The 16,823-nt window shown below is 40.9% G+C and overlaps 1 protein-coding gene across 3 annotated transcripts in view; it reads left to right on the forward strand.

Annotated features, from left to right (window-relative positions):
• Positions 1-16,823, forward strand: part of cacna1ha (calcium channel, voltage-dependent, T type, alpha 1H subunit a) — a 115,936-nt gene that overhangs the window by 92,972 nt on the left and 6,141 nt on the right. For 2 of the 3 annotated variants that reach the window (XM_071474131.1, XM_071474133.1), the window contains exons 21-36: positions 65-188; positions 534-602; positions 796-980; positions 1,187-1,313; positions 1,845-1,970; positions 2,101-2,190; positions 3,151-3,364; positions 6,125-6,276; positions 7,059-7,168; positions 7,697-7,830; positions 8,231-8,301; positions 9,456-9,534; positions 12,303-12,424; positions 13,571-13,729; positions 13,925-14,065; positions 14,289-14,457. In XM_071474131.1, coding sequence (XP_071330232.1) covers positions 65-188; positions 534-602; positions 796-980; positions 1,187-1,313; positions 1,845-1,970; positions 2,101-2,190; positions 3,151-3,364; positions 6,125-6,276; positions 7,059-7,168; positions 7,697-7,830; positions 8,231-8,301; positions 9,456-9,534; positions 12,303-12,424; positions 13,571-13,729; positions 13,925-14,065; positions 14,289-14,457 — 2,072 coding nt within the window. The remainder of the gene's footprint in view (positions 1-64; positions 189-533; positions 603-795; positions 981-1,186; positions 1,314-1,844; positions 1,971-2,100; positions 2,191-3,150; positions 3,365-6,124; positions 6,277-7,058; positions 7,169-7,696; positions 7,831-8,230; positions 8,302-9,455; positions 9,535-12,302; positions 12,425-13,570; positions 13,730-13,924; positions 14,066-14,288; positions 14,458-16,823) is intronic. The other variant, XM_071474132.1, reaches the window with a different exon arrangement.

Here is a 16,823-nt window from a genome sequence, read left to right on the forward strand (position 1 = left end):
GCATGCGTGTGTGTGTGTGTGTGTGTGTGTGTGTGTGTGTGCGTGTGTGTGTGTGTGTGTTTAGATTACGTCTGTGGTGCCAAGCTGTGATCTCTCACAAAATGTTCGACCATGTGGTTCTGGTTTTCATCTTCCTCAACTGCATCACCATTGCTCTGGAAAGACCTGACATACAGCCGCATAGCACGGTGAGACACACACACACCCTACAGTTACAAGGTGTCCACACACACTCCAGCTGTATTTTTCAGTTGTAAAGTAAGGTAGGTTTCTACAGTGGAATTGTTCATGCCTTGTTCACATAGCAGGTAGATCAATAAAAGCATCCCTGGTCATTAAACTTGCTGTACTGTAGTAGACTCGCTGTACACAGACAGTTAGAAACTCACTAGCCAAGGAACATCTAGGCTAAAAACTTCCCACAATACGTTATTCTCTTAAAGCACCATGCTTACTGTGTAACATACCTGTACAAGCTCCTTTCAAAGACATGTTCTTCATTGACTTTATATTAATTTAATCCTCTTTTTTAGGAGCGAGTGTTTCTGAGTGTGTCCAACTACGTTTTCACTGTGATCTTCCTTGCAGAAATGGCCATTAAGGTAAACATTATTATTGATGTCTTTCCTCTGGTGTGGTGAAAAGGTGTAGTTTGGAGTATGTACTCTTGAATTTTTGAATTTTTTTATGCATTGAATTCTGGATCAGTGATTGTGTTATAGCTTTGATTTGCAGCTATAATGATGATACCATAATGGCTTCAGTTTGGCTCAGTGTTTTGTGCTTGATCACCAGGTTGTAGCTCTCGGTTTCTGCTTTGGGAATCAGAGCTACCTCCAGTCCAGCTGGAACGTTCTGGATGGTTTGTTGGTGTTTGTGTCTATGGTCGACATTCTGGTCTCTCTGGCCTACACTGGCGGAAACAGGATCCTGGGCATCCTCAGAGTCCTCCGCCTGCTACGAACACTACGCCCACTCAGGTAAACACTGTATTTGTGTTAGTGTGTATGCTGGTGTTTTTCATTGGTTTGTTACTCGTGCACATGTACTCTGCGTTGGCATGTAAACACTACACATACATTACACATTATTTCATGTTTCTGTCACTTGTATTTGTGTCTGCAGGTGCTGGACTATATGTGCTGGTCCTAACAAACATCTGTATGTCTGCATCTGTGTTTTCCAGGGTAATCAGTCGAGCCCCAGGATTGAAGCTGGTTGTGGAGACTCTCATCACCTCTCTTAGACCCATCGGGAACATTGTCCTTATCTGCTGCGCCTTCTTCATTGTCTTTGGCATCTTGGGGGTCCAGGTAGTTTGCATTCACATGCTGTAACACGCTTGCCTTAAACGAGTCATGATTTCACAACACAGACACGTAAAGATAGATAGAGATCCAATGCACAAGCTCCAGTGATGATACTGCTTTGTCATTTGCTTTTTCTTAGCTTCAAGAAAGCTTTTTAAACTTTGTAGTTTAAATGTCAGTCTTGTAGAGTGGCACCGTATGTGATTGTGGCTTGAGGGGGGGGATTGGAAGTGTTTTGAATATCCAATGGACAATAAGCCTTTGTTCTTTAAGAGTGTGAGTTTTGAAAGAATGACAATTAGGTTAAGTGTAAAAAGGGCCAACAGGACCTTAGGCCAGCTTTTATCCTAGCACTGGGGAAAAACTTCTGATAAGAACCCGCTCTATGAAGCATCCTTTTATTCCTGGCATTAATAGTGGGATGTTGAAAAAGCCGCAAGCTCCAGTGCAATTGAGATAATGTGTAAATGGCAGCCAAATAGCCCTGCAGACCTCTCTCTGTCTGTCTCCCTCTCTCTCTCTCTCGCTCTCTAGCTATTCAAAGGGAAGTTCTACCACTGTGAAGGTCTGGACACGAAAAACATCACCAACAAGTCAGACTGTCTGCAGGCAAATTACCGCTGGATACGAAGGAAGTACAACTTTGACAACCTGATCCAGGTACAGATGAACAGACTGACCCGCTAACGCTAACACAGTCTAAATAAACGTTACTCAGGGCGGCAGAAAGTCTATCTCATCTGACTCTCACAACTGGAATTAATGAGTATGCACTTTGTTTCCCATCCAGGCCCTGATGTCATTGTTTGTACTGTCGTGTAAGGATGGCTGGGTCAACATCATGTATGATGGGCTTGATGCAGTGGGAGTGGACCAACAGGTAATGATGTGAGGAATGTGCCGAGCTGCTCTGCAGGTTTGCAATCGGAGCCAAATTTTCGCAACTGACTCTGTATCAGCTATATAAAGTCTGTATATTTGTCTTGTAACCCACATTACTCCCCACCAAAGACCCACATAGACACTCGTCTCTCCTCAGGTTACACAACGCATTACAAAATTATACCATTTTCACAAAGCTACGGTGTGCAGTAAGGGCAAACCATATGAAAAAACACTAAAATTAAGTATCAGATCTAATTAAGCAATAAAACTATTGTGTAAATTGGCTTGTTATGTTTGAACTTTAATGCATGTTAGAGAACAGTGTCACTGTAACCTCGACTGGAAGCTCTGACATCAACATGTGCAAATACCTGCCTCAAAAACAGCTTAACCACCAGTCTCAGTATTTGAATCTAATCAAATGTTCCTCAGAGTAAAGAGTGAAAAAGAAACCGATGGGAGTTAACATTTAGATTATGACAGAAATGACAGTGGTGATGTATACGCAGATTCTAAGTAAAAGCCAAGCTGACAAGAGGAGTTTATAGCACACACTTCAAAGCTTCAGTTGATGTTGCTGTCCTCAGATCCAGGACTGCCTGTGGTGTAATGTGCTGAAATAGTGTAGCCTTATATTAGATAGTCAGTCACATTTGCAAAAATATGATAAACTGAGGGACTTGAACCCAAAGAATTAAAGCTTTTATCTGTGATATCATTAAAAAAAATCTTGTAACTGCCACACTCTCAGTGACATTATCTTTTTAAACTCTGGAGAACTTTTCCAGGAAAGGTATTTAAAGAATTCACATCATCATTCTCTATATTTGAGACTTTGAGGTGTCTTTATCGATGCACATGAGCAAGAAATACTGAAAAACATTCTCTTCTCTTCTCTTCTCTTCTCTTCTCTTCTCTTCTCTTCTCTTCTCTTCTCTTCTCCTACTCTACTCAGCCTGTGACAAACCACAACCCCTGGATGCTGCTCTACTTTATCTCCTTCCTGCTCATCGTCAGCTTCTTCGTCCTCAACATGTTTGTCGGTGTCGTGGTGGAGAACTTCCACAAGTGCCGGCAGGACCAGGAAGAGGAGGAGGCCCGCTTACGGGAAGAGAAGAGGCTGAAAATGATAGAGAAAAAGCGCAGGAGTAAGGAGAATGAAGGGGCTGGTCGGTAGTCTATTTTTCTGAGCACTGCCTGCTTTCAGAGCCTGACAAAAAGAGACAGAGAATGACAGAGAGAGAAAACAGGGAGATCTATTCAGGATTGAACATAAAAACAGAGGGAGAGTTTGAAAGACTGGCTGGCTCACGCAAACAGTGACTGATCACTGACAGAAGGCGTGGGCTACGCCAGTCTGATGCATGCAACTGCATGACTGCAGCCCTCCCACAACCCTCCCCTAACACTGCATGGAAAACTTAGCATACCGGGCCATTCTAACCGACCTGTACATGTCAACTGTACATTTGTATTAGCCTTACTAAAAATTTGTATGCTCACTCTTTAAACAATAGAACTGCCAACAGTGTAGAGTCAATAATGACAACATCAGAATTAAAGTATTCAGCGGTCCCCATTTCATTTTTATATCTTCCGATACCAAATCCTGTTTTGATCCCATATCCAATACAGAACCAGAACTATTAATACCTGTAATAATTAGAATTATGTTGTTATAGAATACATCACTGATGATGAAAACCTTTGCAGCGCCTTCTGCATGTGAATCTGAGTGAGGTCGTTGCTTTCCTCCTCGTGTCTCAGGAAATTTTGCTAGCAAATTTTTTTATCAGTGAAATGCCAATGCCCCCCCCCCCCCCCCCCCCCCACCTCCAAGGGCATGCACAACCTTGACTCCGAGGCGTCTCCAGACACGGGCAGAAGAAGGACATTTCCTGTAAACATGCTTTGACTGGCAGACTCAGAAACATAGCAGACATTTTGGCTGCTATACCTGCAAATATCTTGGGTAATAGAGCTCTGATAAGGTGTTAAGTTGGTTCCATACAGAGGATTTTTAAGATGCAGCCTGTAGAAAATGTGAGCACATGCTGGCAGAAACATCAGAAACACACCACCTATTGCAAAAGAAAGTCCAAATGCTCACAATAGTGTTTTACAAGGACTTATTCAGTCATTGTGGTAATTTATTGAGCTGAAGAAATGAAACTGGTAGCAACATATGGTTTTTATTGGCAGGCTCAGAAGCAAAGACGAGCGCCACAGTTTGGCCACAACACAAAATTATATCCATCTACCCAACACATCAATCACAGAATTACACTAGAAAGCAGTATATGGTGTGAGCAGAACGCCGCTCTCTTCATCTTGTGTTAGTGACATGTCTCACTGGTCTAAAACTGCTGAAACTCCAGACTATTGCAACGTAATCTAATCAGCTGTCTCAGAGGAAAAAAAGAACTCCAAAACTCCAGTGTTTGGCCATGCAATCAGTCCAAACTCACTCATCAATAATACAAAGAATACAAGGTTTTAGACTATTGAGATTTTTCTGCAGGGTTAAAATCTCTAAAAGAGGGTGGCTTAAGTGTTTGTTCAACATCACAGTCAATTTCTAGAACTTAAAAGTTAACTTAACAGGGAAGCAATGTGGAGGGATTAATTTTAAATGATTAAAATCAATATTAATATATGTTTTATTCAGAAACATTTAATTCATTAATAGTCCTGTTTGTAAAAAAGTGTGTTGTTGAACAAACCCCAGGCAGCCACTCTCAACCATAGCTGTTAACATCAAAGGCATGTAAGCATGCAGTAGACAGACAGGGCATGGTGGACATTTGGGGCGACATAGACATGCTGCACGTATACGCATTAAATCATTAACATGGACATGTGAGTACACAGTCAAGACACAGCTTGACAACTTGACATTAAAGGTGTCAAAACAAGCACCGTTTCATAAATATCAAGTAGTGCTTTCTTTCTGATTACACCTACACTTAAAGTCTGTTTATTATTCAAAGGCAGTGATGTAGCCCACAGTTTGTCTCCAACACACCCATCAAAAAATATAGTCTGTAGTCTGGGTTTTAATGGATACATAGCAGAGACCTCTCCACCCTGACAAGAATGAAAAAAATAATTATACATTTTTCAGAAATACACCTGTTTGACATTTTAAGTGGAGTCAGAAAAGACTGATGTCAACCATTTTTAGTCCAGCGCAGGGATCTGTTTGTCAGACTGGTGGAAGGGAGAATCAGTCACACAAGCAAAACTGCCTTGCAACAACCAGCGATTCTCAGTTACACCTGGTGTCTTGTTGTGTCATCACATTAGAAATAAAAAAAAACCCAAAACTTAGAAAGAGACATTGTGGTTTTAGGAGAGTGCTGTTCGGGTTCAGGTGCACAAAACCAGGTGATTTGGATTTCTTGGTTAGGAGAAGTTATAATATGTATCCTATGGAATATATGACATATCTGTGACTCTCATGTCCTCTCCTATTTGAATGTACCATGCACGCAGTGTTGTGCACAGATTGTCTAAGAGGCAGGGGTGAAAATGAATAGGGGGCGTCACCACCACCAAGAGCTGGGTTACATTTAGGGCTGATTTTTGCAACAAGTTCAGCACAGAGTGGTACTTGAAATGATAATTCAAGGGCTCCTCTGATATGACATGAAGCCAAAAATAGGGCTTCAGTCACCTACTTCATATCCTGGTTTAACGATAGCATAAAAGTAGTTGACATTCTCAGCATATAGGCAGTGGAGGTCAACCCCCCCCCCTCCCCCTTTGCTTCTCCTTGTCCTTGTGCACACCACTGGACACATGTTTAAAATTTAGAACACAGTTACTCACAGTTGCACTCTCTGCCTGTTTGTGTTTTAACCGTTTCTTGCATATTTATCTCTCCCTGTGTTGGTCTTTGTGTCTGCTCGTGTGTTTGTGTGCTCCAGAGGCCAAGCAGAGGCCTTACTATGCGGACTACTCTCCCCTGCGTCTGTCCATCCACACACTGTGTACCAGCCACTACCTGGACCTCTTCATCACCTTCATCATCTGCATCAACGTCTTTACCATGAGCATCGAGCACTACAATCAGCCGCGGGTAATGAGAGCGCATGAGGACACAAACATGATAGTCAGCTAGTGCGATAGGTGTTCAGTTGGGATGGTTTGCTACCAAAATACAAAAAGCACCTTTAAGCTCCTTGGTGATGCTTCTGATCACCATCCATTTAAATTCCCCGTCGCACAGAATAAAATCAACTTTCCCCACGTGTCTAGCCGTCCTCTAATGATGACTGAAGTGTAGGCCAGCTTCAGCAAAGCAAGGCTAACATTAAGTGCATGCCCTGAAACTGAAAATTTGTTGTGCGTGAAGACAGGCAACACCACCAACAACCGAATGGGACATAAATATGGAGTGTTTTGGATTTTCTAAACAAAGCGCAAGTAATGTTTGCAAGCTGCTCCAGTCTCCAAAAGAACGTGACTGTGTTGACCGGTCAACACAGTTGTTGTCAAGGGAACGCTCATTATCAGCTAAAACGACTCCTGACAACACTGCCAGCATCAGGATAAACACTGATTTATGCTCCTACTTCCTGATTCTGTTGATTCTCACTGAGAAAGCAGTGTATTTTTTGTTTTGTTTTGTTTTTTTAACAAAAAGTATGATGTACCTGTGTAGAAAGACACCACAACCCCTGATGGCTGTTTTACCCTTTTGTTCACTTAGTCTTTTTGAATGTTGCTTACTGTATTCATAGTAAAGTAGTAGAAGTAAAAAAAAACCAACTTGTTCTTTTATTTTAAAAAGTTAGAAAAGGGGAAATGAATGAACATCTAATGTGTAATATTTATGTCTGTGTTTGTCTCTGTGTTCAGTATTTGGAGGAGGTTCTGAAGTACTGCAACTATGTGTTTACCGTCATCTTTGTCATCGAGGCCCTGCTCAAACTTATGGCATTTGGCATACACAGGTTCTTCAAAGACAGGTAACACAGCGGAATGAATGTTGGTGTCACAGTATGCACGCAATGCTGTAAAATGTAATAGTTATTGTTTCATTAAGTATAGGCCATTATTTCCTAATTAAATTAAATGATGTTGTGTAAGATTTTTGGTTTTTTTTACACAACATCATATAATTTTATGGGACCCTAGCTCCTTGTTGTCAGTTCACTGAGTTCAGGGGATCGGTTGGTGAGTGTGCTCATGTGTGTCAGAGTGTCCTGGCGGAGCCTTATCAGGGGTAAGCTCAGTGTTTCCCCTAACATAGGGATCAGTGGGTGGGCTACACATTACTCTAAACAACCTGCTCACTTATCACCACCAACAGCAAGGCAGCAAGACGTATTCCACTCCTGTGCTCCTGTTCTTCTTTTCAACTAACTCACAGTAACACTTATGGACTAAAAAATAACCGGTTTTTAAGAGAGCAGTGTGTAATGCTCTGTCCTTTCATGTATTTATTTATTTTCACACAACTAAAATGTCAAATAATGTTCTCTATGTGTGTTTAGGTGGAATCAGCTGGATGTAGCTATAGTGGCGTTGTCTATCATGGGCATCACCCTGGAGGAGCTGAAAATGAATGCAGCACTACCCATAAACCCTACCATCATCAGAATCATGAGAGTGCTCAGAATAGCAAGAGGTAGACACACACACACACACACACACACACACACACACACACACACACACACACACACACTAACCAGTTCATACCTAGATCTTGTGCATACTAACAAAACCCACAGTAAGTCATAGTGTAATTTTCCATCACCACAGACAGACACCATAAACACTGCATATCGTGTAAAGCACTTTTTATTAACTCATTCTCTTCATGTATATTCTTGTAAATTAAGCATTAAAAGTCATATGTCACAGATGCCCCCTGGCTTATAGATATAAATACAAATCTGAGTGTCTCCCTGCTGTGCGGTACTAGAGTGGTATCGTGCTGTGCCATTGTAAACTCTGGAGCAAATGGGCCAATGAAAGCAGCAACAACTTGCTGTTAAAGACCGCTCCTGTGTCTCTCTCTGCAGTGCTAAAACTTCTGAAGATGGCCACAGGGATGAGAGCTCTGCTGGATACTGTCATGCAAGCGCTGCCACAGGTAAACACAGACTCTGTGGGGTTTCGAACACAAAAGAGCAATTTTGATTTGTGTTTTATTTATGTTTTTTTATGACTATAGGATCAGCGTGAAGGTTTTCTTTGGAATAGACATCCCTCTGAAAGATTTATGCTTGTTGATGAATATTTAACACACGGCACATCCGTCCTCATCACAACATTCATATTCTGACCCTAAAATGTCTAATATTGTACATTTCTTTCCTCACTTCTGTACAGCTGGACTGTGCACTCCATGTGATGTGTTATTAAATGTGTATGAGACAATAATAAGAGTCAAACACATCACATACGACACAATTGAGGAAATAAATTTCCATTATTTAGCAGTGTCTTGTCTTTTAAGCAACAGTTCAGACTGAGTCAGACTGTACAGCAGACTTCCCTGATGTTAACCGATGTGCTTGTTTCTATCCAGTCGACACACTCCTTTTAAAGTGTGTCTGCGGATGTTGTGGGAGTCTCTCAGGTCTCTCTCTCTCTCTCTCTTGCTGCCTAGCACAGAGCAGCTGCACTAACGATTATGATGCACATACAGTGACAGACTCCATTGTTCTGCTATTTTCTAAATGTCAAGTGTACGGATATAACACTCAGGGCACAGAGTGCACAAGTACAGATTTGACAAGAGGATAAAAGACAACATGCTGGGAACTTTATGATGGTATGATGCAGACGTAGTCATGGGAAGTGCATAAAGTTCACAGAGTCTGCCCGGGATCTGTCATGATGACTGTTTTTTATAGCATTCAGGGTTCATTGCCAGAGTAGAAAGCTGTCGTCAATAACTCAGCTCAACTCTTCAGGTAAAAAATGTTAAAGAAAAAATGCAGAGAACATCTATTTTACTATATTGCTTTCGGTTAATGTCCTACAGGCAGTTTATTAGGGTTCCTATGTGAAAATGAAACTTACTTCAGGTCACATGGAAGCACAAAGCTGTTAAGGTTCAGTATGCACAATGCTCACGTGTCAGCCAAAAGAGTGTTCTTTCCACGGTGAAATCATTGTCAAACGGTATTGGATACACTGAAATAAGTCTTACTGCCTTCTCTTCCCTGCAGCTTTAAACAAGGAATATTTACATCGTAGTGTTTGGTGTGTGGGGGGATCTAACATGCATTTTGCTTCCAGGTGGGAAATCTTGGTCTCCTCTTCATGCTGCTCTTCTTCATCTATGCTGCGCTGGGAGTGGAGCTCTTTGGCAAACTGGGTCAGTCACACTTCTGGCAAAACACACACACATACACCACAATCTACAGGCTCCAGTAAAAAAAAAATCCACTCATTAATGCCACAGTCACGACTTATAGCAAATTTCCCTGTCTGAACTGTCTCTGTCGAATCCTCCCTCTCTACTCCCATCTGTCTCATATCTCACTCTTGTTCTCTCTCTCTCTCTCTCTCTCTCTGTCTCTCTCTCTTCGTCTCTCTCCCCACCATTCTCACATCAGAGGCCTGAAATATGACATTTGCATGATCACGTTTATTTACATATTGCTTCCTCGATAGGCCAGCTCCATCCAGCTAATTTTCTCTGAGAGCACTACAGTGTGTTAGGGAAGAGGATTAACAAAAAGGCGTCTGAAGGGGACAAAATGAAAACAACTGGGTGACGAAGCAGTTGCCTTCTGCGGAATGTTAATATGATTTGGCTCTGCACTGCACACTTAGAAAACGAAGGGATGTCTGTTTTCTGGTCTTATAAAGTAAAAATCCGTCTATGATTGCGATGATTTTTGCGTTTGTCAAAGCTGCTGAGTGCACTCAGTGTAAATGCTGTTTTAAGGCTCACAGAGCTGAGGCAGTGAGCTGTGTTTTGGTCCAGGCTTGGAGAGACATTTGGTGGAGAATATTGCAGTGTAGCTTGTCGAAGAGCAAGAAACATTACTGGTACTTTCCATCCCCAGTCATGCTTATGACATTTGCCCAGTCATCACTGGAGATTACAGTGTGTTGAGTTTTGTCTGGCTCCTCATCTTGAACATTTTTAAGCTTCTCAAATTTTCTATTGAATGTCACATTCAAAACATGTCTCTTTGCTGTTTTTTATATTGTGTATTTCCCATGAAAGGTTTTCAATATTGGAACTTTGCTTGTTCTGTCAGAGGGCTGATGTCTGATTATTTGTAAGCTGGCAGAGAATACAAAGGAAGCAGTTATAAATAGGTAATGGTCTCCACTTGTATGGGCTTTTATGCCTCCATGCCGACGACAGCCAGGGCCAGAGGCTTTTTGTTTTCAGGTTGTCAATCCGTCCCATTCTTATGAACGCAATATCTCAGTTACGCCTTGAGGGAACTTCTTGAAATTTGGCACAAGCTTTCACTTGCACTCGAGGATGAGCTGATTAGATTTTGGTCATTATAGGTGAAAGGTCAAGGTCATGGTGACCTCACAAAACACAGTTTTGACCTCTTGAATGTGATATCTCAAGACTGCCTTGAGGGAATTTCTTTACACTTGGCACAAACGTTCCCTTGCACTTAAAGATGAACTGAATAAACTGTGATGGGCAGCGGTCAAAGTTCAAGGTCACGGTGATCTATCAGGGCACAAACATTCACCTGTGACCTCACAACGTGTTTTTGGCCAAATAGCTAATTATGACACAATGTAACACAAATGTCTAATAAAATGATGAATTGATGACATTTTATATCCAAATGGTCAAAGGTCAACTTCACTGTGTTCATCATCATAATGTTCTGTAAAAACACTCTTTGTCATTATTCAATGCTGTAACTCAGGAAGGGGAGACCATATTTCCTACAATTTGGCTGGTTGGCAAGGCAACCACAACCCGGTAATTCTAGTTTAGGGGTTAGTGTAGTTTCACACTCAGGTATTTTGATGAAATGTATTTCTCCGTCCACTCCCCACAAAAATAGGAGATAAAAAAAATCATAATTATTTCAACACCTTAGAAACACTCAGCATATCTTTCCACCCTCAGACAAAGACCGTGTGAGATGTGAAATTCCTTTGGGAGACCTAAGACATGGGTGATACTCTATGTTGGTGCTCTGGGAGTCTTTACTCTCTGCCTCTGGTGTCTGCAGAAGGCTGAGCAGATAAGAGAAGGTCATAAGCAAAGGAGATATGAAAGGAGTTGGAACGGGGGTTTGAATATTAATACACATATTGTTGGATTCAAGCAGATGTTTTGAGTCTTGAGCATAGCTGATAATGGAAATGTTTCATTTTGAATCTGATTCCAAATCAAATTACTGATCACCTGAACAGTAATGCCCGGATGATGACACAGATGTGGGGAGAGGAAGATACAGTCTCTGTAGCTGCTGGGGGAAATGCTGATAATACTTACATTTTTAGTTTTACAATACAATACTCAGTCACACTGGTTTTATTTTTTATCATCTAGTTTGTTTTAAAGTATCTGTCTCTCTTTGATCTGTCCCACCTTTCCTCTGTATTCTACGGTGTTATTATTCTTTTGTCACTTACACTTAGAAGTACCATTTCTCTGTGACACAATCTATTTCAGTCTTGCTTGAAAAAAACAATATGAGTAAAGTTTGATTCTCTGTATTTTTATGGAAAATTGTCCTATTTATTTCTTCTGAGCTACACATTGTTTTCTCCTGGTGGCTGATACTTAGAATAAGAAACAAGGTACATAATACTCAAAGGACCGTCTGGCTTCCTCTTGCAAACGATGATATTGTCTGGTGGATGTTATGATTCTGTAAACAGGCTCCTGAGGGCTTTCTTTCGAATTGACCCTGAAACTTTCCCAGAAGGCAGCTGTCTGTTCTCCTCCCTTGTGTCATGTCCACACAGACAAACACTGCTCAGCAGCTCATCTGTGTGTTCACTATTTACTGTTTTCACAGGACTTTCTGACTGACAGACACTTAAATGATCACACATGCTTAGTTTGATCCATGTTGTTTCAATGTTTATTTACATCTATAGAGCAGTGAACTTAATGTCTGTCTATATCTGTGTGTTGATTAGACTGTAATGAAAACAACCCGTGTGAGGGCTTGAGTCGTCACGCAACTTTTGAAAATTTTGGGATGGCCTTCCTCACACTGTTTCGAGTGTCCACTGGAGACAACTGGAATGGGATTATGAAAGTATGAACACGCGCAGACACACACACACACACACATATGCACATGCACATGCACATTCTCTCAAAAGTCATGACTAGATTATCGCATAACCACAGAGAAAGCAATGACCTCCAAAACCAATTATAGAAAAATAAAGTAGCTTAGCGCCGAACAATGTCACATCTTAATTTTTACTTTATTAAAAAATGTGATGTATGACATAATCACCCCTAACTTACTCAAAAGATATTGTCAAAAAATCAGAGACTGGTTTCCCATTCACAAAGGTAGACTTTTGGACCCCACTGTTTAAACGTAGACTGTCTGATAAAAACAATTAAATTCTTGATAATAACTCAATCTGCTATTATGGGTATTTGTGTTAAACAGCAATAATAATATGCATCATTAGTTGTTTATTTCTGACAGATTTGTCATAACATAGTGTTCAATTTCTATGGTGGTCATGATCATATCAGCGGTCATTGATACAATCCAGTCACAGCCCTAAACTCCAACAGTCACAACTCTCCAAACAATGCTTCACACTTTCTCCATTTAACCTGTGTCTATAAATAAATGTTGGACCTGTCTTTGTGCATTGACATGCCTGTTGACATGTAACGTTTGAGAGGGATCATTGTTACGTGTAAACCAATGGGACATCAGACAGGATAGACAGAAGTTTTATTTGATAGGAGTGATTTACTGGTTAGAGTTTTTATTATCGTAACTAAGCTGATACAGCATGAGATCACCTTTAAAGAGACACTGTTTACAGAAATTTAAAGTCACCATTTCTCAAACCTTTTCTCTCATCCTTTGATATAGTAGATGTAGCTATGTAAATGTCTCCACACAGAGAGTAAAGACTGTAACAGCAACTACGTGCTGTTGTCAACACAGGTCCAAAGCTTCTGTATCACTCTTATTAATTCTCTGAAGTCCTAAAGGTGGCTCCATATCAATTTGCCAGGGTTACTAAACAGTTAAGATTTCAAAGCTTTTGTAATGCAACCTCTGACTTGCAGCTGATTTTGTATATCCTCTAATAACTGCTCGTGTGTGTGTGTGTGTGTGTGTGTATACACTTTCTCTGCTTCTCTTGTTCCCTTTCTCTCCCTTCTGTCCCTCTTTCTTTCTGAATCTTTCTCTGTGTCTCTTCAGGACACATTAAGGGAGTGTCATCCAGACGACCGCCACTGTCTCTCCTACCTGCCCTTGGTCTCTCCAATTTACTTTGTCACCTTTGTGCTCATGGCCCAGTTTGTGCTGGTCAATGTGGTGGTGGCTGTTTTGATGAAACATCTAGAGGAAAGCAACAAGGTATAGTAACAAGAGGGGAAATTGGGCAAATATTTGCATGTGTGAACAAAGACTGTGTCTATATAGCCAAAGAGACACATATGTATTTATTTATAACATGTATACAGTGTTATTGTATTTGGACTGACATTGAATGCATATTCACATTTACTGTAAAATGTAGTCATTAAGTAAATGTGTATCTAATTTTTGCAGGAGGCTAAAGAGGACGCAGAGATGGATGCAGAGATTGCCTTGGAAATGGCTTTGGAGAGGCAACGCAGATTAAGCACAACCTCCAACAACAGCTCAGTGGGAGGAACCTATGTTGGGCCATGCCCACATTCACCTGGACAGGTAGGGAGGACACCGCCTTGCTCATTGGTCAGTTAGGGAAGTTGCCTAACCCTGAAACTACACTGGAAGTGTAAGTCAGGGTGTGATGGAAAGAAGCAGCCAAAGGTCACTTGCGGTACACGCTTCTGTTTATGTCCTTTCATTGTAAAACAGTGTGTGTAGCAGTGTTGCTGAATAAAACACAGCGTGGACAGTTTGAACTGGTCTCTGTCTCCCCCTGTAGGAGGAAGAGGTCCAGTATGAGGACCAAGACCTGCTGTCAACAAGGAAGATGTCCGTATCCAGGATGCACTCTCTGCCTAATGACAGCTACATGTTCCGACCAGTGCGGCCCGCCAGCGCCCCCCACCCCTTGGAAGAGGTGGATCTTAGTCCCCAGCACCAGCATTCAGGTAACTTATCTGTTCAGGAGTTTAATATTAAACAAGATATAATAATTTTACTTTATTACCACAGAGTTTTGGTGCTCTGTCTTACCTTTGTGTTAAACAGCCACTGAGATTATTATTATTATTATTATTATTAACAGGCACATCTGCTAATCATGCTCACTAAACTTCCAGCTGTAGTTGCTGAATAAAGATTTAGAGATGGATTTTGGCTCTAAAGGCCCCTTTACACAGTGTGATTTTGGGCCAGTTTGGAGGTTTGGTGATCAAAGACAGCCAAAATTCAGTCAGTATCAGAAATTTGGGGTCAAATTCTCACGGAGTGACTGCTCCTACGACCCACGCCTACAAACCAGCCAAATGAAATATGACATGAAATGACGCAGAATACACCAGACAACAAATCCTGACAAAATCACCAAGACAAAGACTGTGTTCTTCTGCTGTGATTTCAGCTATTTATATAAAATGATCACTTGGATAGATTAGAGGTGACAGAATATCTTTCTTATTTTGTCTCTCACACAGCTCACAGCCTCTGTCAGGGATCTGATAATATTTAGCCTTTATTTTCTTCATCTCCAGAACAGACCTTTATGTGAGGCAGGCTTGTATTAGAGGCAGGTCTATATGTAAGTGTATTGTCTCATTTCCGCTTACTGATGTTACTGTTTACATGCTATTGAGACCTGCTAGTTTCTTTAGCAGTTACCGATGACCTCTCTCTCTGTCTCCTTTCCTCTCTCCTGCTCTCTCTTGTTCAGGGTGTGTCGGATGTTTAGTTATTTCTCTGCCTCCTTTAGTAATAATGATACATGTAATGGTAGTTTTTTTACCGAAAAGGAGGCAAGGCTCAGTGAATAGGAAGCGCTCCTCTGCTTCCCTGCAGTTCCTGAGCAACCAGGAAACCAGAGTGGCTTGGTAGACAGCCTGTAATAAGAGATGTTGCCCAAAGCCCCCGGCTGGCATGCATACATGTCCAACTATGTACCAAGTTTATACCTAGTTTTTTTTTTTTTAAATAAGTCTTTGAATCTAGCAACAGTGCACTAAGTTGGCAACACTGCAGGCTTTAAAACACCCCCTAATAGAACCTGCTGGAGCCAGAAACTCTGATGTCATATCTCAGTGATGTGATATTTGGCAGACCAATGGTGGAAATATGAGCACTCAGTCAGTCAGTCAGTCAGTCAGTCAGTCAGTCAGTCAGTCAGTCAGTCAGAGACATTCCAGATTATAGAGCTGACCCCACTGTTGCATTCCAGCCAAAAACAAAACTCTGGCAACGAGCAGATTCACACTCTCCTCCTTCTCTCTTGTGGTTTAGATGTTTCATGATTAGACATAGATGATTAACATTCAACATGAAGAAGAAATACACCTCACAATTACAATTATATGACATAATACCATTTTTTCTGCTTGTGTCTGCAAACAGTCAAAGTAGAAGCAGAATACATTTGCTGAGCACACCACTCTAAGCACTGATAAGCACTGTTTTATCTGCAGTCAGATTCTAATGGCATGTTGTGGCCAGGCTCTGGACAGGCCCAGCTCTGTCCCAAGGTACTCACTGTAGTGGATGAGCTGATACACGTGAATCTCTGCAACCTGGTCACAGGCTCATCTGCTCAGCTGTGGAATGGCTGAATACTCAGCTAGAATGATAGTTAACTTTATGGCCAAGCTGCAAAGTCAAGAAACAGTGTTATATGTGTAAAAAATGTTTAAAATGTGTTTATTGGTTTAATATAAAAAGTGATAGATTTATAATCAAGTGGCTTTTCAGCTTGGACTAAAAGGACCAACTAAAAATGAACTTGTTTAAGATCTAACTCTGAAGTTGCCAGTGTTTTTAACATTTACTTTTATTACATCTGCCTAAGACCCTGGTTACACAACTTCACTACAGTTAAACAGTCAACACAGATTGAACTAACAATGGCAGTAGATTAAGTAGTAGTTGAGCAGTAGAGAGCCTCAGGACCTTAAAGCTACCTGGCATGACAATCTAAATACAGTTACATGGAACTGTCAGTGTAACCAGGATCTAATGCAGAATATTACAGCCAGAAAACTGGCCTTATACTCTACTGTATGATTCTGCCCCTGATATTCACTTAACTGCTACTTTACTGATAACATTTCTGTTTTGATGAGCAAATACTCGCTAATGAAGAAAACACTTTATTTTGATATCAGAGTAAGTAAAAAGCAAAAATGAATGAAACTATAAATTGACTTTTTTGTTGAATTGTTCTTAAATCCAAACATGCTATCAAGATAAAGTGTTAGCAATATTGTTTTTATAATGATTGCTCAAATATAGAGACTTTAGATCATGCCAAAGTGACAGGAATTTGTCAGTG

This window comes from Trachinotus anak, unplaced genomic scaffold (assembly GCF_046630095.1).
Source record: "Trachinotus anak isolate AG129_WGS33_773 ecotype Australia unplaced genomic scaffold, CSIRO_AGI_Tana_v1 ptg000003l, whole genome shotgun sequence".
Classification (NCBI taxonomy): Eukaryota; Metazoa; Chordata; class Actinopteri; order Carangiformes; family Carangidae; genus Trachinotus; species Trachinotus anak.